Source organism: Pipra filicauda, unplaced genomic scaffold (genome assembly GCF_003945595.2).
Source record: "Pipra filicauda isolate LSUMZ 115617 unplaced genomic scaffold, ASM394559v2 scaffold25_size4600443_pilon, whole genome shotgun sequence".
Taxonomy (NCBI): domain Eukaryota; kingdom Metazoa; phylum Chordata; class Aves; order Passeriformes; family Pipridae; genus Pipra; species Pipra filicauda.
The window spans coordinates 4,282,045-4,308,232 of record NW_024104376.1 but is presented as its reverse complement, the minus strand read 5'-3'; the positions used below and the strand labels follow the sequence as shown (position 1 = coordinate 4,308,232).

The 26,188-nt window shown below is 44.5% G+C and overlaps 3 protein-coding genes across 9 annotated transcripts in view; 2 read left to right on the top strand and 1 right to left on the bottom strand.

Annotated features, from left to right (window-relative positions):
- Nucleotides 1–9,807, top strand: part of ASAP1 (ArfGAP with SH3 domain, ankyrin repeat and PH domain 1) — a 136,629-nt gene extending 126,822 nt beyond the window's left edge. For all 5 annotated transcript variants that reach the window (XM_039382162.1, XM_039382159.1, XM_039382161.1 and 2 more), the window contains 3 exons: nt 671–1,173; nt 4,913–5,035; nt 6,917–9,807. In XM_039382162.1, coding sequence (XP_039238096.1) covers nt 671–1,173; nt 4,913–5,035; nt 6,917–6,991 — 701 coding nt within the window. In that variant the 3' untranslated portion in view covers nt 6,992–9,807. The remainder of the gene's footprint in view (nt 1–670; nt 1,174–4,912; nt 5,036–6,916) is intronic.
- A 4,964-nt stretch (nt 9,808–14,771) lies between these two features.
- On the bottom strand, nt 14,772–16,770 carry LOC113991270 (translation initiation factor IF-2-like). Its single transcript, XM_027727411.1, has 2 exons — nt 16,670–16,770; nt 14,772–15,588 (listed from the first exon to the last, which is right to left on the bottom strand). The coding sequence occupies exons 1-2, from the start codon at nt 16,768–16,770 to the stop codon at nt 14,772–14,774; spliced, it is 918 nt and encodes a 305-aa protein (XP_027583212.1).
- Nucleotides 15,098–26,188, top strand: part of CYRIB (CYFIP related Rac1 interactor B) — a 98,067-nt gene continuing 86,976 nt past the window's right edge. For 2 of the 3 annotated variants that reach the window (XM_027727406.2, XM_039382191.1), the window contains exon 1: nt 15,099–15,188. The gene's annotated coding sequence lies outside the window, so the exon portion shown is untranslated. Of the gene's footprint in view, nt 15,189–26,188 lie in introns of all 3 variants that reach the window. The other variant, XM_039382188.1, reaches the window with a different exon arrangement.

Below are 26,188 nucleotides of genomic sequence, written 5' to 3'. Positions count from 1 at the left end.
ATAGCATGGAAGTGTTGTTGCAGTGGGTGATATCCAAAGACAGTGTTGTTGCTTTCATAGTCAAATGTCAGGCCACCTTTTTGGCTGGTAGAGTATGATACCAAAGCAATGCTGAATATGATAGGAAATTGTTCCTTCTGGTCAAAATGTGTTGTTTTCATCATGAGTTGTAACTTTTCTCTCTCCTGCCCCCCTTTCATCTGTTTTAATATTAGGTACTAATCCTGAAACTCAGGGGTTTTTTTGGTATGGAATTCAACTGTATCCCTGAAAAATTGTCATTAAAAAGAAGTTTTGTTACAGTCACATGTGTGGGTCTATATGTTGTTTTATAAAATATGTCTTTTATTATATTTAATATTTTTTGGTTTGAGTCCAAAAAGTGATTACTTTATTTCCTTTTAAGTAGATAATCTATAAATTGACACCTAGTAGTTGTTGGAATAAGCACTGCTGACCTCCAGGAGGAGCAATTAAGTGAGACCTCAGTGAATGAGGGTTATATAAAGTTGTATTGTCTTGCTTTTATCATAGACTGGGAGGATTTATGGGCAGTTATGGGGCTCAGTGACCATGTGATCATTTACATGGTTTCAGTTTTGATATGTGCCTAACTTCTTTAACATTAAAATGAGATGATGAAAAACATTGTTTTGCTCTTTTGTTTTAGTGGCACTAAGAAAAATAGAAACCAGTCATCATCTTTCAATAGATAAATCGCATCAGCACATGGAAATGTTTCAGAAGCCCTCACTGTCCATCGATATACCACAGAAACCACAACCTGGAGACTTGCCCCCAAAGCCTCTGCCTCTGGAATTAACTCAGAAACCTCAAGTAGGAGATTTACCCCCAAAGCCTGGAGAACTGCCCCCAAAGCCTCAGCTAGGAGACTTGCCACCAAAACCACAACTTGGAGACTTACCTCCAAAGCCACAGATGAAGGACCTTCCTCCAAAGCCTCAGCTAGGAGAGCTGTTGGCTAAAACTCAAGGTGGAGAAGCAGCACCGAAGCCTCAGCCCTCAGAGGCGAATCAGAAATCTCACTCCATAGATCTTTCTCCAAATGTACAATCCAGAGACACCGTCCAAAGGCAAGCATCTGAGGAGTCTAATGACATCACACATACCCTGCCAGAAACCCCCGTGCCACTTCCCAGGAAAATAAATATGGTAGGTATTACTGCAGCTAGTTGGAAGTATCCTTGGAAGGCTTTGAAGTTACTGTAAGGACTTTCTGTGCACCCTTGAGATATGCACACAATGCAACATAACATTTATGGGTTGGGATAGGGAATGAGCGATTCTTTTTGCACCCCCAAGCAGCCTTAGCAAATGCTGAGGGTTTACAAGGCCTCCTGCATGTTGAAACAAATACCTGTAACATAAAACAATAACCTTGGGAGCATTACAGTGTATTTAGATTTACTGGAGACTTTGGGCATTTTATCTGTGCCAGTCATAGCTCTGAATGAATTGGTGGTTTTTTTCTGTTGCCTTTGCTCACAGCTCTGTATGCCTTAGATTGCTAGAATATCTACATATTTGATTTCTGTAAGCTTTAAGAAGGGATGTTAGCACCTATTGTCAGTAGATGCAAAGTTTAAAGTCAACTGTGACAAAGTAGTAAATGTTCCTGTCGTGAGTATTTAATGTTGATGTACTTAAGTGGTTAACAAAGGTTCAGATATATTGCTGAAGTGGCAAAATTGTCATTGCTGGATGCTGTGTAGTGACAGAGCTGGTTCTTTAACTCGATTCGAAGCCCCAATTCATCTTGCTGTTCATCTTGTTAACCAGTGCAATTTCCAACAGAGGGTTCTTCATGCATATGCACATTGAAATAACTTTATGAAACTCCAGAGCTCTCTTAAGATTTTCATCATGAAGAATACATCAAAAAGGGGATAGTTTTGTTTGTCAGGTTTGCTATGCAAAGCACTTATGTAAAAGGAAATAACACTTCCGTTCTTGCAGTGAAAGCAGAGGGTGAGTTTCTGTCTTGTGCTTGTCTGAGGAAGAACACGCTGGAGCCATCACTCTGCTTGGCTTCTGGCATGGACTTGCCTGTGAGCTCCTGTCTCAGCTGAGACCGACAGGGTTGTTGCTTGGGCTTCCTGAGTGTTCTGGAGATTAAATATTACTGGTATCTGATCAAGAGGTGCCTGCAAGTACAGTTTGTTTACTTTTAAATATAAGCAGGCAAATGACGCTGGACATTCCCAGCTATTTGTCACTTTATTAGAGAAGAAAAAAAAGCAAATAGTAGATGGTTTGATTTGGGTTTTGGTTTTTTGTTTGTTTATTTGTTTTAAAACTCTTTGCCTACCTTACACAGAAAAACTCTGAGGAAAGATTCAGTGTTCTCCAAAATCAGCTATTTTCACATGTGCAGAAAATTAAATAGTTCCACTGTTGTGCAGTGATCAAAACTATTATATCTTCACAGGTATTTTTTACATCATTGCATGCACACTTCTTGTTCAGTGCAGTCTTTTCTGCTTAAGTGTTAATGTGCAAGAATTCCTCTTAAAAGTATCTTGCCTTGTTTTCATCCTCTGGCTTATCCTCTCTGCACAAGCTGGGGAAATGCTCCCTCCCAGAGTAGCAGTGAGACCTGCAACAGCAGCCACCAGTGTTTGTGGGTACTTCACTCCTGGGTTTGACTATTTAACCACTAAATAGAGAAGCTTACATTTTTTTATTGAAAATTTTAGAAAATTAATCATTCAGAAATATAATTTTGGAATTCCAATGCCAGTAATATATAAGGATTTGAAAGGATATTTTTAGAGAATTGAAACTTGCTCCGAGTGCTTCTGAAATCACACTAAGCACTTGAGTGTTCTTTTGTGTGTGTGTGTGTGGTGGTTTCTGTAAAGGAGACAAAATACTTATTTTTTAAAGAAAAAGAAGTGTCGAATGTAAATAAGAGCATGGAGGGATTATTAATGATCATAGCAACTTGTTTTATTCAGTGTTAAGCATAAAATCTCTTCATAATAAATACTAGTGTTGGATTCAGGGAGTTGGTGGGGGGTAGTGGTATTTGTTTTATAGTCACAGATTACATTTCCTGGAATTGCTTGAAATTTCTTTACACACCAGTGCCCCAAACTGTGTTCTGCAACATATGTGCTCTCTTCAGATCCACCCTTTTTTAAACCTTCCCACGATTAAATACAACTTAGGCTTGAATTCTGCTTGTTGCTGCTCTCCATGAAAGGAACATAATGTTAAAATCTCATCTGTGGCACTAATCTGATGGAACCAGGAGCAATTCTTATAATTTTTCTTGCAAGCTGAGTTGCATACAGTTCTCTAAGTTTAGAGGAATGTAAATTTCTTTATTCTTTTTTATTGAATAAGTTAATTTTTCCCTGGCAAAAGTAGTTGCTTCCCTTCATCACTGGAGGATTGATTGGAAGTGCTCCTAGTTTGTAAAAAGGTTCTTTGCAGTTGAAAGCTGAGACTTTGAGCTGATGGCCCCAAATACCCCTTCCCATTGAATTCCAGTTCCTACTGATAGTTGAGATTTTTGCTCAAATTATATGAATATCTTTTTTAAAAAGAGAGGAAGCATTCTTTAAAGTGACTTCTTGTTGCAACAAACCTTTGCTGTAAAAAAACCCTTGATCTCGTATGAACTTAAGGTATTTCTGTTCATTTGTCTGGATCATGTTTCTTTTTTAGTCTTATGTTGTGTTAACTGCTTTCTTCCTTAGATCCCCCTATGATTGTTGTTTTCCTGTACCTTGAGATTAGTGTGAGTGCCTTTTGGTGTGTGTCTGTTCTGCTATTGAGCTACAGGGATATTTTTTTTTTTGCCAAAACATGGAGGAATTTCAAGTGGGTAGGTAACAGCAAACTCCCTAGGAAATTTCCTCTGTGAAGTTACTTCTGGCTCAAATTCCTCTAAACCTGCTGACTTTTTCCTTCATAGCCCTTCTGCTTCTCTTCTCCTTCTGCTCTTCTTGGGTATTTGTGCTCTTGTTGTCTGACTACTTCTGTTCAAAGAAGGAACTGTAGCTTTTGAAGAAGTGTGGGTATGAAAATACAGGAATATAAAGTAGCAGGAGTGTTTTGCTGTGCATATTGCTTACTCACTCTATTTAGAAATAATTTAAGTCCTTTTCCCTGCCGTGAGAACCATATGTTTGGGGAGGAGTCCATGGCTGAGGCTCTTTCATATGAATTAGCAGTATGCAGCAAAGGATGACCTAGAAAATACTTGGACTCAGAATGGTAGAGCTGTGAGAATATTGAGTGTGAATTGTCATCAAAAAATAGTACTGCCATCTGAAATTAAGGTACTTTTAGTAAGAAGATGCTAACATTTGGATGGAAAAATCACTCAAAAAATAATTCTCAGTCCTGTAAGCAGATCTGAAATCAAAGAATACTGTATCTTTGCACTAGATCCAAAACCAAAACTTTAAGGAATACTGGGATTTCAATGCAGCATTTTCCTCAGCCCTTACCTCTCTTGGAACGTTCAGAGGAGACTGGATTTCATTTTCTATTCATAGTGTCTTTTTGATGAAGTATGTATTAAAGGAGAAAGAGTGTGTTAGTAGACTGGAACATCATTTAAACTTTCTTCACTGGAGGAAGCAAATGTTACTTAAGCCCTCTTAAGCCCTACGTGTTAAGCACTACACATTAAATTGTGTAGGGAGTTTTGAATCGTAAGAAAAATAAAACCTACACCTGTGTAGGTAACTTTTCATTTTATTTTTTTAATATCCTTGTTGAAGCAGAGTTTTTGTATTTTTATGTTCCCAATTGCAGGGAAAGCAATCTATAGTTTTCACCTTCTTGTAAAATAAAACACAAAGTCAAAATTCATATTATATATATATATTTTCTCTCTTCCTCATGTCCTTCATCTAAAACTTCATTCTATTTTTAGGGGAAAAACAAAGTTAGGCGAGTGAAGACCATTTATGACTGTCAGGCAGATAATGATGATGAGCTCACATTTGTTGAAGGAGAAGTAATTATTGTAACTGGTGAAGAGGACCAAGAGTGGTGGGTATGTATCTTTCCCTTTCACAGTTCCACATAACTTCTTTATGACTTTTATAGGAAAGCCTTTTTTTCCAAATGTGAAGGGTTTGTTGCTATTTTGTTTTGGTTTTTTGTTTTGTTTTTCCTGAGCTAACATCCAGCGCTTACCTTAAACTCATATGAGCAAAGACCCCGTTTCTCTGGCAGGGAGAGTCTGCTAGAATCATCCCCACTGGGTTTGGCTTTGTTGCTGGCTCATAGCAGCACATATTTACACATGTCCCTCCCTGTAATGCACACTAGCCTTTCATTAAATGAAGAAGTGGTGATTTTTACTCTGTCTAAAATGCTTTCACCCTTCGTGAAAAATGAGACATGTAATGATCTTCAGTTCACTCGAAATGTTAAGTTATACCTACAGGAGTTGCTGGAATTCTGAAAAATAATTTGTAATTAATTCTATAAGCTGATAGTTTTCCTCCTTAAATGAAAGGCAGATAACATTTTCTTTGCCTTCTTCCTTCCCATGCCACTGGTTTATACCATACTCCCCCTGTTCTGGACTGCATATTGTTTGAGTGCTAACACCAGGTTTTTCTCAACCCCACATGGAGGCTCCAGTCCTCCCTTGACACTCCACCTCATGTCCCTAAAGCCCTGATGCATTGTACTTCCCTGCTGAGGAATTGTTACTGAGGAAAAATGAGACAGATGTCATCTGATTAAAACAAAATCTAATTGCAATGTTGCCTGTGATTTCCTAATCTAAGTGCAGCATAACCTTTGGTGTTTTGTTTCCAACTACACATTTTCCTCTCACTCATCATTTAAGTATGGAAGATTTTCAGCTGAAAAGCTGGTATCAAAAGCTGCTATTATCCATATCATCCAGTCCCTGATCACCATTGCATTAGTTGCTGAATCTGTTTTAGGACCCTTGGGTACACGCCTGACAAGTTCCATGAGGCGCTCCAGTCTGAGTGTTTCTGAGAAGGGAAACGAGGCCTGTTGACTCATATGCTTCAAAAATTTGGCTCTCCAAGAGGAAATGGCCAGCCCTGCATGTTTCCCCTTCCCATTTTGTTAAACTTGTGGAAGAGGAAGGAGGTACACCATTATTCTGAAAGCAGTGAGCAGCACTGTAGCAGGGTGAGAAGAGGCTTATGCGGTCAGTCAGAACTGCTGCTCCACTGTTATCAGTTTGAAAGTTGTTTGTGATTATGCACTTCAAACGTAGAAAGTTCTTATGTTATTATTTTTTTATTTCTTTAAATAAGTTTCTTAGCTATTTCTTTATAAATTATCATTATGCAAAACATGTAAGAAGTTGCACATGAAGGATACTTAATCAGACAGTACTGTGATTTATTACGAAAACTAGTATGCACCTAAATCATTAGGTATCATGCTAATTCAATAAGAAAATAACTGGGATTTTATCACCTGAAGTAAGGGAAACATGCAAATTATCATAACTAACTTCACAACTGTAGCAGACATTTCCCATCAGTAAGACGTTCAGGATTTATTCAGTTAACTAAGATAAATGGTTTTCAGAGATGTTGCTGAAACTCAGCCTATCAGACAAAAGAAAATCAGGCTTCTGTTTTGGTGAGATTCTTTAAGTTCGCTGAGTTTGTGTGTAAGTTTCAAAAAAAAAAAGATGGAGTTTTGTTCTCTTTAGATTTAATTGGCTTAATTTGTCTTATGTATATATATACTTGTGCAGTTTCATTTTGTTCCTTTACACGAATTCAAATGTTAACTAAGGTCTGCTTCAAACTGTCCAAGAGCTTGCAAAGGCTCTGTGAGCAGTTCTGCTGCTTTGAATGAAGTAAATGCAATCTATGAAGTCTGTGTGTTCACATGCGCATCTACATTTGTACATTCTTCTCCTGTGTTGCAGATTGGCCACATCGAAGGACAGCCAGAGAGGAAAGGGGTCTTTCCAGTGTCCTTTGTGCACATTCTGTCAGACTAGTAAAAACAAACAAATCCTAAACTTGAGCATTGCACATTCTTCATGCAAGACGGGCTTTTTAGCAAAAGCGAACGCTGCTGCCTCCCTGTAATCCTGTGCACAGTTGTATATATAGCTGCTGTTACAAATTAAGAATTCATTTAAGTTTCACCTCATGAGGTTGAATTATATGTATTGTAAATATACTGTGTTATTCTGCCTTTGCCAGTATTATGGTAGCCTTGGAACCTGGCACGCCTTATTGGGTTTGTTGAAGCCATCCTCGGCATCCAGCACTTACATCCCTGTCCGTGCTGTCCCACACGTATGGACTGCCAGCTTTCCAACATAGGTGGTCTCCGTCAACCTTGTAACTGTACAGAAATGACTGTTCCTAATAACTTGGTATTCTCAACATACAGTTTAGCAGAAAAGTTAAGATGAGTGAATGGTTTTGGGCAATTTAAAAATCAGTCTGCAGTTCATAAGTGTATGCAGTTTACAGCTATGAAACCCACTTCGATATTTATTTAATATAGTGCTCAGTTAAGTGTAATTATGAAGACAAATATTCACTGACTTTACAGATAACAGTAATGTTTTACAGTGTGCATACAGCATTTCATGTTTATATTATGTGAACCTATGCCAAACTGTGATTGCAGTTCCCCTGTGATATTACCTCACTATAAAAAGTTACAAATTTATTTCATCCGAAAACTTATTTTAATGAAAATTAGTCATATTGTTCTTTAGTAGATAAATGTGAAATTTGCTGGGTTTTTTCACTGAATTCTTAGTAACCAAGGACTTCTAGCAAATGTTAACTGTTGACATTGTGCATGCATTTAGACGCTTACTTGAAACCTGCCTTTGTACAAAAGTAGTACTGTAGTCATATAGCTACATTTGAGGAAAAGAACATTTTAACTTAATTGCTATTCAGATAATTGTGAGCTTGCAACAGTATTTGTTTATAGCTAAATTGGCTCTTTGAAAAATGATTTTGTGGGTTTTTTTCCTCTTGTCTTCAACCTTGCTAAAAGTTAGTTACCTAAAATAAATTTTTTAAGTGGTGATATAAGTATAAATTTAAATTATTTTTAATGCTCTCAAAAGCAGAAGCTAAGATGACCTCTCGTGCATTTGATCAGGCTGTTAACGATAGAGCTCAGATCACAAGTATCAGGCTGGTTTTCATAGAGTTCACTAAACTGTGACAGTAATAATTGTAACTCGAAGCACCAAGTAACAGACATGCTGTTATAAAGCTAATTTCTAACGAAATCTTTGGAAGGCTGCATTTGACCTGAAGTTTCTTGAAAGTTGGTATAAAGTTGCATTGCCAGAAAACACTTCAACGTATTACTGGAAACTTTAACTTCCTGTGTCACTTTCAACATCATTTTTCATCTTTTGAAACATCATGTGGTTGTGTTTTTCCCATGGTTTGTCTGTAGCAGGTTCCATGACTTTCATATGTAGTTTTGTATTACTTGCTTTAAATGTTATTTTGGCTTCAGTACCTCGTGCTGCTATTTCAAAGCAGATTGTCTTGGCTGCATGGAAAGATTTTCATTTCATAAAAGCACATCTCAGACTTTCTGAGAGCTTTCATTTCTAATACAGTTTTACAAGACTGTAGTCAGTGAATATTTAATTCTGTTCGTGGTTAATTTAGAAACAAATATCAGTCTAAATCCCACATGGAAAAAAAATGCAAATCATTTATCAACTGTTAATGGTTTTATCATTTATAAAAAAAAAAATATTTCCAAAAAAAAAAAATATGCAATGAGTGAGCGAGCCTGCTGGCATCTAATCTTCAGTATTACCAGCTCCAGTATTTCAGACTTTATTCTGTTTTTTATGGAAAGAAAGTCAGGTTTAGCATTTATTTAGCATTCCATTTTATCCATTACTACAATGTTTTAAGTTGCATTAAAGAACAAAACCTATTCACTTTTGTGGTCAATTGTATTTTTAAGTGATCTTGAAATAAACTGATAAATGCAAATCATATAAAGAAAACCTAGGCATGTAAAATTATGTAGAGTCAAATGTCTATTCTTTTCTACGCTCTTTAAAATAGTATACATATGCATTTTATAAAATTAAATGAGTTCCATCGGGAACAATAGTTCTGTTTATTCTGGCTTATTGTGGGTCACAAGAAATCTGAAAATGTATGATATTGATTGAGTTTAAGTACAGTATTATATTTGAACTCAATGAGCCACTGTTTGCAATTTTGTATATGACATAGTATTTGGAAAGTCTAAATCTTTATGGAAAATTAGCTGATAAAGGGTTGGGGGGAGGGGCAGGGGAAGGTACCCCCAGAGGGGGAAGTTTGCTCTGCAGATGATGTCTTATTTACTGTTGAACAACAGTTGCTATTTATTTTTTTATTACATAGTACATCAACATGTACAGAAATCAGATCTGGTCATGCCACTAGTTAAAATCTTGACTTCTCATTGAATGTTAAGGTAAAACATCAGTACACATGTCTATTCACATGTATTTAATGTGACAGTTTTTGAGTACTGTATGTGTTAATTTCTACTTTTTTAATATTTAAAATTGCTTTTAAATAAATGTATTCAGTTGATCCCAGATATCTGAACGAGGCCCTTTTTGTCAACTGGAATATCTTCTAGGGAGAAAGTCTGAATTCCGAACAGGTAGAACTAACACACTTGAAATGTTTTCACTTGAATATAAAGCACTCCTTATATAATGCAATTAAATGTGTATCTCTTTAACAGCTGTTAAATATCGATGCAATTGCCTTTATCTGGAAAACTTTACTTACTAAAGTTAGCATCAAACCACTTGTTTTGTCCATGAGTTTCGATTGCTTTCTCTCTGGCTTAGCAGGCTCTGCAGGAAGCCAGTCCACTCTGTCTTGTTTTCCACAGCTGGCCCGTGGGGTTGAAAGGAACTGCTCAGCATGGCCCACTCTGCCTGACAGCAGCTCTCACACCAGCTAGAGCACTACTAACCTTTCCTGGATGGAGTGACCTTGTTGCCTAGAATTTCGATTCCAACCCAGCTTGCAGAGGTTATTTTTTCTCCCATCCCTGACTCAGTTCTTGCATGTTTCTCATGTAAGACCCATTCTTGTCAAAGCTGCTCTAAAAAGAACAAGTCACTTAAAATTGCTAGAAAGCAACAAGAACATCCTTTAGCCAGAGGAAAAGCTGGAGTGTGGAGCTATCAGATCTGGTTTGTATCAAGAACAGTAACTGCCACAACGCAAGGCTCGGGAGACTGCCGTGGAAAGAGCTTCTGCAGCACTGAATTGTAGTGCTGGAGTGATGACCCACCATCACAGAATATTCTGCTTGGTTAGTTTGGGGCCTTCAGTTTTACATAAGCTTAAACATGTGGGAAGGAGGATGAAATATGGATGTGGGACAAGGGAAGAAGTCTGGGTAAATATTCTGCTCTTGCTCAGTTTCTACCATGTGACAATATTTCAGATAACAGCATTCAGAGAGCCATTGATTCCAACACCCTCAGTTCTCTGTCCTACTTGTATTACATGTTCTTTGGTGACATGTATTGATTTTCTTTCCTAAGTTAAAATTGAGGTGGATATCTCATATACTGTTTGGAGCAGAGAGAACAAGACAAACGCATGCCCAGAGAACTCCCTTGTTTAAAGTTTCCGACTCTTTGCCCTTCTGCTGGCAAACCTAAAGCTCATAGTTAAACAGAAAATAGGTAATCTATACCAGTGAAAGTGATGCAAATCTTAAATACCAAGGAATGAAACTCAGAAATAGCTCCCTGCTGCACAACCAAAACAGTCCAACCCTATAAATATGATTTGTTTTCAGATGCTTCCCCCTCCCCAGGGGGGGAGTCCAGACTGTCTAGTTCTGTGTGACAGTTCACCTGACCATGCTCCACACTGTTTCATGCCACTCACACCCTAGACTGTGAACGCTCCTATGCCATGAAACCAGAATATGACAGAGGAGCAAACATCCGTAAGCAAATGAAGTTCAGCTTCAGACCTTAAGTTCTTACAGATAACTTCTCAACTTGAGAGTTTAAAGCTCTTGGGGATGCTTTTAATAGACCCTTTAGCCCTTCTGAAACACAACCGGGGGCTTTTCAAGTGGATACAAAATGCGCACACAATTGTAGGATGTTTTCATCTATACAGCTGCAAGCCAAAATTTTTCTTATCTAATGCAAACTATTTCAAGTTGTCTTGAGGATACTTTTAGGGCTATACATAACATGATTTACAGCTCTGTCATCTGCCGAGGGAGTGCTCAAGTTTCTTTTCGAGATAAGCTAAGTGCTGTTTGTCAACTCGTGCACAAAACCTGCGCGTCTCGGCTGGTTCTGGTCAGCTGCTGTTGGGGTAACAGTAAAAACGATAGTGTGTCACAGCACAGGCTTTGCCTTGTTCCTCTAATTTACAGAACAGATCCTACCGTCTGCATGAGGCGGATGTCTGCTCCAGTCTTTTTATAATAGTGGGGGCAGGGGAGGAACAGTTTGTGACAGCTGTCACATCTGCCGAGCGTGTCAGAGAGGAGGAGAAGCTGATCAGCCGCTTGCTGCAGCACCTGAAGAATGTTTCAGACCAGCTTTAAGCTTACCTGGAACTTCAAGTCCAGTGTTAATTCTATTAATGCTGTTCCTACCATTTTGGCCTTGGTTCTTGCAGTGCCTGATCAGAAACATCCCTTCCCCTTGTGCTTGTTGCTTTTTGTTGAAAGGCTGTGTGGGTCCAATCCCTCATGAGGACTTCTTTTCCCCAAGGCTTGAAGATGGGTTTGTGCTTCAGTTACTGCCAGAAATTTAGGAATCTGATTTCTCTTTCACAGTCCCATTGTGTAGATAAATCACCCCTGAACAGTTAAACTCAGCTACTCTAGAATGGCTGTTAGAGGTTGTTTTATTGTCTTTATCTGTTTTCACTTAAAAGCAGTAACATTACACTTGATTTTTTGGTAACTAATTAATTTCCCTAGTCTTTTCCCCAGGGAATGCTCCAGGAATAATTTACTTACCACTGCCAGTAAACTTACAACCTTAAGTTTGAAGCTGCTCTTAAACCTAGTTTAATATATTGTTTTCATCTTTCCCTGCTCTCACATCTCTGCTACAATAAGTGTCAACAGTGCCTCTGAGCTGGAGTTCTTAGTGTTTAAATAAAATTCAAAAACTTACATATCTGAAAGGATTGAAATGTGCTCCTGAACTTCAGACTGAAGGAAAGACAAGCTGCCTTGAGCTGAACCTGCACGGGGGAGGTCAGCAGCTGTTCGGTGGTTAAGCAGGGGTTTGCAGTGGTTTTCTGTTGGAGCCTGCAGCCTTCTTTGGTGAGCTGGTGACACCTGTGGCTACACGATGCTTGAGACACCTCATAGGCAAAGCAGACATTTTTTCAAATTGGTAAAGATTCTATTGCCTGTAATCACCTGTCCATACTGCAGGCTATCCCATCCATGGCTCCAGTCCTACATATCCATCTGCCCTAGCCTTCCCTGTCACTGTAGGTTTTGCATTCAGAGCTGTCGCCCTACTTTAGCAACTCTAGGCAGGAAAGCAAGAGCCCCAGGTAGCTGAGCAGTAAGTGAGCTGCAGCCAGCCCTATGCTTTTATTTCAGCTGAGACTTATTATTGTGTGGAAACCCATCCAGGAGCTGGAAAAAAGCCTTGTGGAGCAACTCCATGACCATTGCAGCAGTTCTGACCTCTGTGGATAGAATCATGAGGATGAAAGGCAGATTTGTGATCCAGGATATTCCTGAGTCTCTGCCCTCCATACAGAAACTGGGGCAACCTCTGCAGAAAGAAACAAGAGAACAAATGCTAAACCTGCCTTGATGGGGTGCACAGAGCTGCTGGCCTGCCTGAAAGGGAAGTTTAGCATCTTGGACAGCTGGAGAACAAGAAACACTGAGCTTCATCTGAAGTGAACTGACACCAACTGATGCTGGAAGACAAGGACTCCTGAGTCTTTTGTGGGGTATAGGAATAAACATCAGCTCTACATGTGCTAGAAGGTGGAGGTGGGAGAAGAGCAGGGGATGAGGACCATCACAAACCACAACTTGGACACCTTTGAAAGAGTAAAAACAACTCCATCATTGATGTGAAGATTAATCATAAGGAATCAGCAGCTCTTCTTTGAGCACTGCCTATAGGTGGCCATATATTTCCCTCAGACCTCAAGGTAATGCAAAGACTCAGGTGAAGTGAAGGTCTCTTGTCCAGGAGAAGCAGCAAGATCTTAGCAAACAATAATTGGAGGGGGAGGGCAGCAGGGCAGTGAGACCATCTGGTCAGCATTATGCAAGTAGCTGCTGTAGTAGCTGGGCCCTGCGAAGGAGCAGAAGGTACCAGATGTGCCCAAAATCCTGTGAACAGGAGCATTTAACTGTAAGCATGGAGGTGCTGCTGTCCTGCCAGAGCAATCCCTGGCAGCAGCCCCATTCAGGACCTAGGTCCACCTTAGATGTGGTTGTGGCACCCCCACCGCCTCCTTGGAGAAGGTCTGAAATGGTTATCACGCCTGGGGACAGATTTTGCACAGGATCGTCCTTTAACTCAGCACCTGTGTTCCCAGCCGGGTCTGTCTGGACGAGATGCTGCTGGGTCCAGCAGAAAAGCTCCTTCTGTTGCCCCTTCCCTGCCAGGATGCACAGAAATTTGAGATAAAAAAAAAAAAAAATAAAAAAATTGGAGTTGGAAAACTCCTCTCTACTTTGAAACCCTTGAGAGCAAGACTTCACTCCTCTCACTTGCCCATGGCACTGTTCTGCCTAAATATTTTTAATGGAAAATGCAGCCCCAGTAGTGTTTATTTAGATGGGTGGCTGCCAGGGGTCATCGCCTCCCTCTCTCTTTAGCAGGTACCTGCTCTGCCCATGATCCATAGCTTTGGCTGCTTGCCCGGTGGACTATTAAAGAAGGCACTGATTGTAGTACTTCTGCATAGAGGTCCTGTTACCTGTGAGAATTCTCAGCACCTCAGTGGGCCTCACTGCTGCCCACATCTCCAACTGCTTTGGGCCAAAGACGGGACTTGTCGCTGTTTTGGCCATTGCAGCAAGACCTGTGCCGTGACATGGGGCCTCGGGGGCAGCAGAGTGAGCTGAAGCATCACAGCCCCCTGTCAGCGACTGACAGTAAAGCCAGTCAGCAAAATGCCATTTAGAGAAATTACCTTAAGACGTGTTACCCCCATCTAATCCGTGTCCCTTCCTGAAAGGGATTGATGGTGCAGGAGAACAACAGCATCTGTTGCTGGAAGGAGAGCTTCCTGAGGAGCAGATGGGGCCGCCGCGTCCTGGGGGGACCCTCACTCCTCCTGCGACCAAGATGTCATCAGTTGTCAACAGGATGGAGAAGATGGAGATGGAGAAGAAATGGAGCAAGGTGCCTCAGAGATGTCAAAACTTCTCCGGGCTCTGAGTGTAGCTCTAGAGATTGAAGGAGCTCTTCGGGTTTGAAAGAAAAAATTTGGCCTTTGTGAGTTTTTTCTTTAGCTTGGAATGGTCTCACAGGCAACATCTCACTGAAAGTGATTTGGCTGCCAGGCCAGATAACCAGGCCCTGACCACAGCAGGGACCAACACCTGCATTTGGAGTTGCCAATAGCCCTGTCCCCAGGATGGTCACTGAGGTGCCTTCTCTGGGCACAAACCCACAGCCCCAGGTACCTCCCGGGCCAGGGTAGCTCCAACGGAGACTGGTGGAGATGGTTGGGTTTGGTGTACACACACTTGGAGTCTGCAAGGTGCTCTGGCATGTGGCTGGATCCTTCTCATGGCAGAAGAGCCTCGCCCGCGCTCTGCTGTGTCGTGTGTGCCCCCAGAGGGCAGGGCCATGTCTGACTCCTCACGAAGGGTCCCTCCTCACCCCCCGGATGGATGCGGGGCCTGAGGGGAGGGCTCTGACCTGAGCCCCATCCTTTACCCCCGGCCCGGCGGGGTAAACACCCCCCGAGCGCCGCTGCCCCGCGGGGGCTGCCCGGGGGGAGCCGCAGCCGCTGCTCCCGGGGCGGTGGGGAGGGAGGCTGGGGGGGGGGATCGGGGCCGGGCGCGGCGAAGGTGCCGGGGCCGCCTCTCCCTCCCCCCGCGCCGCTTCCTTTTATATCGATGCGGCACCGCCGCCCGCAGCCACAACCTGCGGCCGTGACGCCGCCGACAGCCGGAGGGACGAGGCTTCGCCCCGCGCCCAGGTAGGGGCTGCCCGTGCCCCCCGGGCGGGCGGAGCGGGGAGGGAGCGACAGGGAGATGGGGATCGCCCGAGGGAGCCGGGAGGAGCCCGAGCGGAGCCGTGGGGTGGGCACCCGTGGGGAGCCGCGGGGCGGGGAGGACCCGGGGGAGCCCCCGCCCCGCTGTTCCCCGGCCCCGGGCCGGAGGGCGCGGATCGGCGGGGCCAGCGGAGGATGCTCAGAATTCCCGGACAGCGCCTTCCCGCCGCCTCCCACGGGGCCGAGAGGTCTGTGGGGCCGCGGGCAGAGCCGCGGCGGCACAAGGGCGGCCGAAGGGAGCCCTGGCCGGGCTCTGCTTCCCTCGGTGCACCGGGACCGTGAGGCCGCCCGGGTCAGCAGGGGCCGGGGGGGAATCTGCTCATGTCTGCGAGGGGGTGACAGGCCAGGGGCGGGAGGGTCCTCTGTGCCACCGGTGTGGCATTAACCCGCACCATCTTCAGCCGCTGCCGAGTTGAAGCCGAACAGCAGCACCCTGGGCTGGTTGGCCTCAAGAGGAAACCACGGTTTGGTTCTGTGAACAAGGCGTGCTGCTCATGGCCGTCCGGGCTGGGAGCAGCAGTGACCATCTTTGGCTGGAGGCTTCTTGTGCTGCCGTCTGACGCTCAGACAGGTACCAGGCTGGAAACTTAACAGTCGTCGTCGTTCATGCAAATCTTGTACCCCGAAGTTCAGCCCAGCAGCCAGAAAAGTGCTGGACTGGCTGGTGAGGAGGCGATCACTTCTGCTTTGGGCATCTGGTACTTCCTCGTCTGGGCAGGGATGGTGGTGTGGTTGAGATCATGACTGTGTGTGAAAATTACCCCTCTCTTGAGCAAGCCATAGCATTTCAAAAGGGTTAGTGGTGAAACAGAGGAAATAAGAGAGAGCAGCCTCTAAACTGTAAAGATTACCTGACTGTATGGTTTAGAGCAGATTTACCCTTGTGCCATTTAAAAATGAACTGTTATCCCTAATACACATGACCCCAAAAGTCTTGATGAGTATGTTTATTCAGTGTTTTGTTGGGTGTGCGGATTACAAGAGTAGAAAGGCCCTTTTTTCATTCAAACAAAGAAAACCCCACATCTGCACCTCAAACTGAGAAGTGCTTTGAAGAGATGTGGGATTTTGGTGGAAGTGCAACATCCTCTTTGTTTCAGTGCTTGACTGAAATCAAGCCTGGCAATGGCTGCTGCCTGTTCTATGGCAAGGAGGCCAGAACTGACGCTGCAGGGAGAGTGGGGAATGTTCACTCTGAGGGACCCTCCCGGGTGCACACAGGCACTCCAGGTCATTTTGGTGCTTCATGCTGCATGGAAGAGCTGCTCAGAGTCATCTTGCCTTAGCGAGAGGCAGCACTTCGCTGCATGGCTCCTCCTGTGCTCCCGCTCAGCAGGGACTGGGAGCTGGTGCCTATCCAGGCAGTGGGATGCTTTCCAGCTGCTGTTGCAGGCAGCAGTCCCTACCTGCTGCTTTGAGCACTGCTCGGGTCAGAGGCCTTGTCATTCCGTTCTTGGACAGTTGCCACCACTTGCTCTCCCAGGATCAGTGATGTGGTTCCCTCCATGGCTTAGCAGGAGGAGCCCCCTTGGCATGAAGGAGTTTCTGAGCAGGTCTGAGGCAGTGCTCTGCAGGGAGACTAGGAAGCACTCAGCATCCAGCAGGAATAGTCATGGACTTTTAAAGACAATTCCAATAAAGTCCAGAGCATCCATTTCTTTGACTGAGACTGATAGTTCAGACTGCCCAGCAAGGAGCACGTGCAATGGATTTTCAATAATCTGCGAGGCACAGCTCAGGCTTGAGGAAAAAATTATTAGGCCTCATTCTGTGCCTTTAAATATGAGCATGCCCAGCAAGGGCAGTGGAGAAGGGAGAAGCTGATGCACTGGAGATAGTTAAAAGCTCAATTCCACCTCTGAGTGTGGGAGGGCACAGCCACTCGCAACTGCTATTTCTTAGTACTCAAAGGTATCAGAGGATAAATTGTGGCTAACAAAAATAAAGACTGATGTTTGAGATACTTCCTGTGCTTGCTGGTGGAGAACAAGGCAGAGTATTTTGAAAGTAAAAGCATATTTCCTGTGAAAAACTGCTGAAGTGACATGTGAGATCCTTTCAGAGCTGGAGGCACAGCCACAGTGACTCAGGCCAGCAGTGCTGGCACCTGGAGATGGGGCTGGCTGGCTTGCTGTGAGGCAGAGTGGAGGTCACTGAGCACCAGCGTGTCTAAACTTGCAGATAGGGAACAGGCACAGCATCATGTGCTCCTCTTGCTGCCCTGGGAACAGGAAGAGAGGCTGTGTCCTCTGCCTGCAGACAGCCTTGAGAGCTTGATTAGAGACTACAGGTTGGTTTGCCAGCAGGTATAAGCAGAACTGCCCTAATTGACTAAGTACATGCTCTAGAGGCTCAGCAGAGACCCAGTGTGGGTCTCCAGGCTGCCCAAACACAGATGTGATCCCATCGTGGGTGTCAGGACTGTTTCTGTAAGCTGAAGGTCATTCCCGCAGTGCTCTCTCAACCCTGAGTTAGAAAGGCTTGTCTCCGAATTAGCTCAGTCCAAGACCTCTCCCCATAAACTGCCTGGGTTAGGTTTTCCTTTAGTGCCTACCATGGCTGTGGGCTTGCTTATCAGCTGAATCGCTGCCCCCACACAGACCTTCATGTTTCCACTGGGAGCTGAATCCAGCTCACTGGCTCCCAGGTGCCTTCTCTCCTCTGCAGCAGCTCAGCTCCGAGGGAGGAGGCAGCTGGGAGCAGAGCTCAGCCCTGGCAGTCTGCTGGAACCCAGCTGCTGGAGCAGGATTTCAAATCTGCAGCCGGGCTGTATCTCACAGTGGGTAGGAAGCACTTTGCACGGTGTCTGCAGTTACTCAGCTGTTGGAAACCTTTGTTCTGCGCTGCTCTGTGTGGAGCTTGATATAGCTCAGATTTTTTTTGGTGCCTGAGTTCTATTACTGTCCTTGCTGGGTATATTTTAAAACTCTTCCACCCAGTGTTTTTTCTTTTTTTTCTTGGTTTGTTTTTGAACACTGCACATATGAATTTATTCCCTTAAGATCTTTCTAAACCAGAGATGCTCAAACTGAGTGTACACGTGACCTTATGGCAATAGGTGGGATAAGTCTAATAGGTAGCTTTGGTTTTCATTCCCAGCAGTTTTTCACAAGGTGCAAGCTACTTTTCTATCATCAAAAATGCAGTTTGTATAAAATGCTGGTTTTGCTCTCTCTTTTGCAACAATGCTGTAAGATCTACTCCAGGGTATCTAGTGGACAAACTTATTATCTCTCAAAGGCTTGCTGTATAGAAAGGGAAAAATACCAAATCTTCTGATGACAGCAGAAAACTAGGCATGAGTTTCACTAAGATATTCTTTGTCTCAGCCAGAAATAGGGCCTCCCCAGCCCCCACATCTGCCTTGTTCCCAATCTTGAGGTCAAACCTCCTGGCCACAACCCTCTCTAACAAAAAGATATAGACACAAGTTGTAATCTGTGCTATGAAAATCTAATCTGTGACCTAATTTGTTGTGATACCATGAAGAACCTGTCAGTAGCGATCACTGTAACCCGTGGCACGGATGCACTGCCGGCTTTCCAAGAGCGCTCGCTCGCCGTAGCCCCAGAGGGAGCGGTGTCATGCCGAGTGTGCATGTTTGGGCTCCTCCACTGACAAATTTGGGGAATAATATACAGACAACTCTCAGATCACTTTTTTTATCCTCTTAAAATGAAAGTGGTATAGGCAGTCTTCCTATGTGTGGAAGTGAACCTCCTCTTCTGGAGGCAATCCCTATGGAACAGGCTGGTTTGAAATGTGTGGGAAGGAAAATGAGATGCAATGAAAACTGGACAGTTTTTTCTGTGCACACCATAATAGCTGTTTACCTGTTCATTGCTCATTCCCCATGACCATGGCAGCAACTTGGATGCAACCCACTCACTGGGTGAGTGGTTAGAGGAGTGACTTGTCTGAATAATTTCTCACTAGTGGTAGCTGAGGTTGCATGGGCTGATTCTCAGAGGTCAAAACTGGCTGGCTTCTGGTACAGGCCCTTGAGTCAAGTTTGTTGTCCTTTAAGGAGAAAAACAAAGATCTTCTGTGGTATGTTACTGAAACTTATAGCACCACCAATCTTGCTCTGCAAGGCTAGAGAGGGAAGGAAAGGTTTACAGGTAAGGAATACACAAGTAATAGTCTGAAGAGCTGGGAATTGTATTCTTAAGTCTGTGCACTGCTACATCTGTCAGGGAGAAAACTTAACTGAGGAACTACTGCTCTATGAGAAACAACAGCAGAGCTGGGCTTCCATTTTGATTGTTCTAGAAATAACACTTTCTTTTTAATTTTTTTTTAATATTATCTTTAAAGTGCTTTACTTGAAAGTACTAAATTAAAATGTGCAGGGGCATGCAGTCTATTAATAACTGCTAAAATCTGTGTCTGTGTTTAGTGAGACACCTTCAGTCCACTTGGATTTTGAGATTTAGTAACCTAGATCCAGTAAGATGCATGTGCATGGTCTGATGCCTTCCCTGCTCACCCTCATGGGAGCTACCTGTGCTGCTGTTCAGGCATTTGCTCTCAAGACTTTTCATTTTGAGCCTCCTCTTTGTTTTCAGTACTTTGTTCCCTAGCATACATTTGGTGTATGTTACCATAGAATACTTGCATTCCCATAGTAATTTTTGTGTTCTTTTTTTGTATTTCAGTTCCTTTTATCCACCCTGGGCACTCAGAGCTCAAGTTTCAATGTGTTATTTGTTGATTTTTGTTCACTCCAGGCTTTTCCCTCCACCCACTCACTTCCTCTCACAAATGTTTCCTCACTTCACCACTTTTTCACACCCGTTTCTAGCACAGGGTTGCCTCCCGCTGCGGGCAGGCTCAGCACTTCATGTACTGTTCACCTTTGCAGGAGATGGGGGGCAGATTCATGTGCCAGAGGAGGAGCAGAGGCAGGAGAAGGTGCTTGCACATGTGGGAGGAAAGGCGCAGGGGCAGGGAGAAGGGGTCTAAGTGCAGGTGTAGTTTGGAGCAGGAGAAGCAAGGGCTTGTAAGCAGGGTTGGGTGTATGGGTGGACAGAGTGAAGGTAGAGAGGGCAGATGGTTTTATTTGTGCTCATGAGCACAGCACATCGTCTGTGTGTGCACAGCTGAGAGATGGCAGGGATGGGATGTCTGAGGATTGAGGAAGGTGCATCTCCAGACCACAAGGCAGCCGGGCCAGAGGCTCTGCTCCCTCCCTCAGCCCAGCACAGGTAGGTTGCTCTGCCACCAAGACTTGCTCTTGGAGCTGAATAGCTCCAAGTTTGAATGTACAATTTTGTTCTTATTTTTAACAAAAAGGTTTCTCACCTCCCCTTGGACAGCACCAATTTCTTAGCCACACGGAGTGCATCTGGCAGCCTACAACCTGTTAAAAAGAGGAAAAAAAAGCCCACCATGAAAATAGCATGTCTGTAGTTTTAAATTAGGCAAGAGCTAAAATTAGTAGGAACAGGCATGTCTGTGGCTGTACAAACCAGCAGAGAATTAACATTCATCTGATACTAAGCAAGACAAGTAGAGGTTTGCAGCTCACACTTCCCTCGCCTTGTCCCACTCCTGTCCTTGCAGCTTCGCTTCCCTGAAGGGCTCAGTCAGCAGTTAGCAGAGAGCTGTGCAGATGCCACTAACCTTGTGCCAATACCAGTGCTACTTTCAGCACTCTGAAGTGCTAGCAACAGCCAGAGCATTTTTTACCACACTCCTTTAATTTCTTTGCTCAGCTGCTGTGAATGCAGCCTTGGAAGCATCGTGCTAAGGTCACTTGCTGTCAGAGCCCTGGACGTGGCCTGAGTCCCACACTGGGGACCGGATCCACCCACTGTTTCCTCGGTGAGATAGGAGCCCCCAAGACACTTGTTTCCTCTCCCCAGCTGTGGTTTATTTTCCTCCATTGTAATTGTGTTGCTGTTAACGGGGCTGTAGTAAAAAACAGTCACTGAATTATTCACCTCACTAGAATAACTCTCGGGTGGTTTGGTTCTTTGCAGACTATTTTTCATTTTATGTCCTGCTGTTGTTTTCATTTGCAGCATGACCTATGCAAACAGGTTTATTGGTGCAAGTTAAAATGTGCAATATACTGGGTGGGAAACAGTGGAAATTTGCTGGGAGAAGGGAAAATGATATGAAAAAGGGATCTTGAGTTGCTGGGGAAGGGAGTTGCAGGAGGGGTGGTTGAGTTATTTGGCTCTGCTGGTGGAGGTGATACATGCCTTTTCCTATTTGGGGGTGGGAGTGATGTGTTTGAGGGAGGGGAGAACAACAAGAGCCTTCACCTCTCTCCCCCTTTCCCTGGGAACTGCCTTGCTAGGCCCTGTGCCCACTGCCAGAGTTGAACTCCTGGGAGAGAATGTTCTTCCACCCCTAGCATATCCAGAGGAATTGGAGGTCACTTGGAAATCAAAATTAAACAATGCCTTAGTGAAGCTTTGAAAAGTTTACTCAAAGGACTGGCGTTGCTCCAGTGCGGTTAAACTGATGACCTCCCTCCAGTAAAATAGCACAAGAGAGGGCTCTGGTTTGGCTGTCAGCAGCCAGCAGTGGCTGCAGAGCTTCATCCTGGGTGGCAGGGCTGGATTCACACTCCTCACACCATCCTCCCACCGGAGCAGCGAGAGCTGGACTGCGTCAGGCATGTTGCTGCCCAGAAGCCTCCAGCAGGGATTGAACTGGAAGCTTGTGAGGTGTCTGGGCTGTTTCAGGCAAGGGGCAGGGACCACCCCAAAATGGGAATGGATGTGTGGTTGTTCTCTGGAGGACCACAGCAGCCCACGGAGGACCTGGAGGTGGCTTATTTCCCTGGGTCTCATCTCTTCTGCACTGCCCTATGGAGGGACAACTGGAGCCTGTCTCTGTGGGCCTCATCCAGCAGCGTGCTCCTGGAAGTGGACAGCTGCTGCCATCAGGACAGAGTTACGTGATGGATGATTTATGTTCCCTCCAACTCAGTGTTTCACCAGAGACACAGACACACAGGGTAGTGTCAAGGGGAGTATCTCTGTGGTCTGCAAACTCCAGGGACGATTTGGGTTGTCATGGTGGTGGGTCTGGACCAGTCAACAAAACTCAAAGGGAAAAAATAGGAGCCCTATTCCCAAGACTGTTCTGGCAGTTCCAGAACAGAGCAGGGCAGATGCTCCTGCCTGTGAATCCTAACTCCGGCTGAAGGACTTGCTGAACACCAAATACAATCTTCTGTGCATTACTGGGTCTGTCTGGCATCTTGCTTACGTTGAGGCACTAAGAAATATTTACTGTATGTTAGTGTTCTCATGTTAGTGCTCTCTGAGTATCACAGATATCCACTGGCAATGGCCTACAGCAATCCATCAAACGAGTATGAAGAAGCCACTCCCATCTCTATGTAAGGGTTGGAACCAAGTTTCTTTTCAAGGATTACTGCCTTGAAAGGAGATGCTTTTAGGAGTGGCTCAAAGTTGCAAATCTTATACTAGGACTTCTTGTGCTCAGAATCCACAGCTGATATATCCTGGTTACTGGCATTACTATAATTGCATTTAGGAGCAAAACTTGCTTTAGATCCACTTGTACCTGTTCCAGGCCTGCTGCCCCATTGTGTGCCTGGACATAACATGATTCACAACATCTCTACAATACATTTATGTATTGAGGTATGAATGTACCCGGGACCTTTAGCTGCTGTTCATACAAAAAAAAGGTCTTTTAAAGTTGTTGAGGTTCTGTTTGGTCTGTCATCTTTTTCTTAAAAAATGAACTACCTGTTGTGAGAAGCAGTCAGTGGATACACTCAGAGCTCTTGTTCTGTGAGAAAATGCCACCTGAGTGGTGACTCTTCCCTCCCTCGTGCCTTTGCACAGGGCTTCCAAGAGATCATGTAGCTGGTACAGGACCAGTAAATTCATCCCCCTGCAGACTCCTGCAGCATGTCAGTCAGTTTGAGGAAGCAAGAGAGGAGAGCAGGGGCCCAGAAGGAGAATACTGTGCTTGAGTGAGCATGTAGAAAAGGACTGATCCTGATAACCCTGTGTGCTTGCTGATCCAACTGGCAGGCCAGAGCACTTTCCAGAGCCCTTGGAGAGGTCCATCTGATTCAAGGCCACCAGAAAGATCGTGGCTTATCAGCACTTTGCCCAATGCTGCACGGAGTTGTTCCTGGGCATTTGTTTTCATAGAGCTGGATACAGTCATTTGTATACTGCACAGCATTTGGGCTTTTCCTCTTAACTCTGTTGGGCACTCTCATACGTGTGTCTGCGAGGGAAGTTGTGTTCTCAGTCAGCACCAAATTGGTGTAACTTCCCCTGGGCAGCAGCTCCCAGAAATGCAACCCCTTCTGCACCAGCCCTGCTGAGGAAGGGGAAGGGCAGAGGCTGCTCTGCAGGGGGACTTTGGCAAGGAACTTGCCTTTTGTTTTTTCTCCTCCCCTAGTTCCTCATGCATGAAATGATCCGAGTCCTCATGCTCCCCCTGTCATGTGACATTCACCAGCTGGGGTGTCTGCAACAGGGAATGCTCATGTCCACTCAAGAGGAGACATGGGCTTCCTGTGAAATCCCCCTGTGAAGTAATAGCACAGACCCCATCCGCATTACTACCCATGTGTCCAGCATGCCCCAGCCTCTCATCAGCCCTGCTGCTTGGAGACTTTGAGAGGCAGTCAGAGGTGTCCTTGCTGCTGGGGGAAACCAGAGCCAGCCCCTGCAGGCCCTGCCTGACAGTCCCCTCTGTTGGGAGATGCTCAAGTACAGGGGGACGGGAGGCAGATGAGCCACGTTTCTGCCCCCAGTGCCCTGCCTGCAGCCATGGCAGTGACCCCCAGGCCTTGGTCCAAGGGCAGGTGCTGGTAGTTCACACCCAGTTGAGACCCAGCAACTTGCCAAGTGATCCTTCCTCAAAGTTGCTCCATATCTGCCTTACCCTCTTCTGCAGGACAGAGCTCAGACCAACACTCAGGCTTTGCTGGATTTCACTAAGGTTTGACCTATGAGGAACTCATTATCTGTCAGGCAGCTGTGGATGTGTTCTACATGTTTGTTTAGATCGTCTTTCTCATAGTGTGCTGAATAATTTCTGAGCTGGAAGAGTGGCCAGAGCATTGACCTGGGAACAAATTAAGCAACCCTCCCCCAAAACCCCCAAAAGTGTTTTTTGTTTTGTTTTGTTTCCTGCACTGTTGGGCTCCAGTCCTACCATGAATTTCACTGACATCAGTAAAACACTGACAACTCCCCCAGGTGGAGCTCAGCAGAATCAGAGCTTTTCGGAGATGGAAGCATATTCAATAGTGCAAAAGACACATTTTCAGAGGTTACTGAAACTCTGTCCCTTATCCCAAAGCCTCCTTTTGCCCTAGACACTATTATTGCAAGTGCAATAGGTGAATTTAGGTTCCAGACCCATGAGAGGATGTACTAGTTAATACAGAAAACTAGAAATTGTCCTTCCTCTCTCTGATGTCACTTTTATCCCTTGAGTGTACAGAGATTAAAAGATAGTTGATGAGCATACTAAACATTCATTGCACATTTCTCTTCCAGTATCCAGCTGACCTCAAATCTAGAATGAAATGAATTTGCATTTGTTTCTAAAAGTGTCTCATTTTGTGAATCAAAATGTCAACACATTTGAAAATGGTCCCACATGAGACATCTGTATCTCTTGGATTTTAAATTGCTGGATCAATGTCTCATTAGTACTAAGGGTGTTTAAAGGACAAATTCTCTGCCTACTGCAGAGAAAATTTACCCCGAGGTATGACATTTCACCTGCCTCTGAGTATAAGATTGTTGAATATAATGGACCAGAATAGCAAGATTTGCACATGCTAGTAACAAAAGCGGATGAGCAGCAGATCCCATTACAGAAAACCGTTCCTCTTTTTTCTCTCTCCTCATTTTTCAGCCATTAAAACTTGCATACTCTTTGTAATTTATACTACTGCGCTATTCAGAAGCCTATGGCAGAATTTGGGCACAGTTTAGTCGTGTACCATATGAGTGGATAAAGAGAGCCCTGAAGAGCTTCCACTCAAAAGGGCGTGAGGAAATGAGAGCACCAGGGTACATCCAAGGTCTTGTAGCACAAAGCTCCAGCTTCACCAGTTCCTGCGCTGGACTACAGACCTACGAGCCCCATCACATGCCCTTCTGGTGGCAGCTCTGCTGAGGGACAGGGCTGTGCCACAGCTTGTCTCTGCCCCTCAGCGTGGCTCTGTCCTGAGGGAGCAGGAGGACAGTTGGCAAGTCTCGACCCCCTCCTCCTCAAATGAAAAACAGAGGCAACTGGGCCGAGCTATCAGCAAAATAAAGCACTGCAAATAACCTGAACCCAGGGGCACAGTGAACCTGAGCCTGTGCTGAGACATGTTTACCCGAGGAGGTGCCAACATAACCTAGGAGAACATACCATAAAATTGCACCATACCGTCCCTCCCTTGCGCTATCACGGAAACCAGATGCCAGGATGGAAAAGAACCAGGAGATGAATAAAAAAAGCTTCAAGTGTCAGAGAGCCCTCCTCAGCCCTACCTTCTACTGCAGGCCATCTATGCTTCCCAGCATTCCCTGGTCTCCTGCCAATTCCCATCAACAGCTGTGGTTTGTGGTTGTAATGCTCAGCATTTGTCCCTCCTTTCTCCTAGCAGACTTGCACCAAAGCTGGATGTGCAGCATGCAGCAGTTTGGGAGTCCCAGGACTGCCAGAACTGTCCTCCAAGCATGAAATCAAATCCTTCTTCACTCTTTTATCTTCCCCAAGGTCTGAGACATTGTAAATGTGGGTTTGTAAGGTTTCTGGGCCCTTCGGATGGAGGTTGTGAAGAAAGGTTATGTAACACAGTGCTTTGCAATACATCATTTTCTTTCTTTGAAAGAATAGGAAAGTGCCAGCAGTAAATCTAAAGCTGGATTGCCAGCCCAGAAGCCTGCTTACTGCATTTTGCAGATGTG

Excerpts from the sequence above, each read along its gene's own strand:
- LOC113991270 (XM_027727411.1), bottom strand. The coding sequence starts at position 16,770 with ATGGAGGGAACCACATCACTGATCCTGGGAGAGCAAGTGGTGGCAACT. Across the intron at positions 15,589-16,669 it reads AGCAGTGCTCAAAGCAGCAG|ACATGAGCAGATTCCCCCCC; the intron begins GTAGGGACTGCT and ends ACCCCCTCGCAG.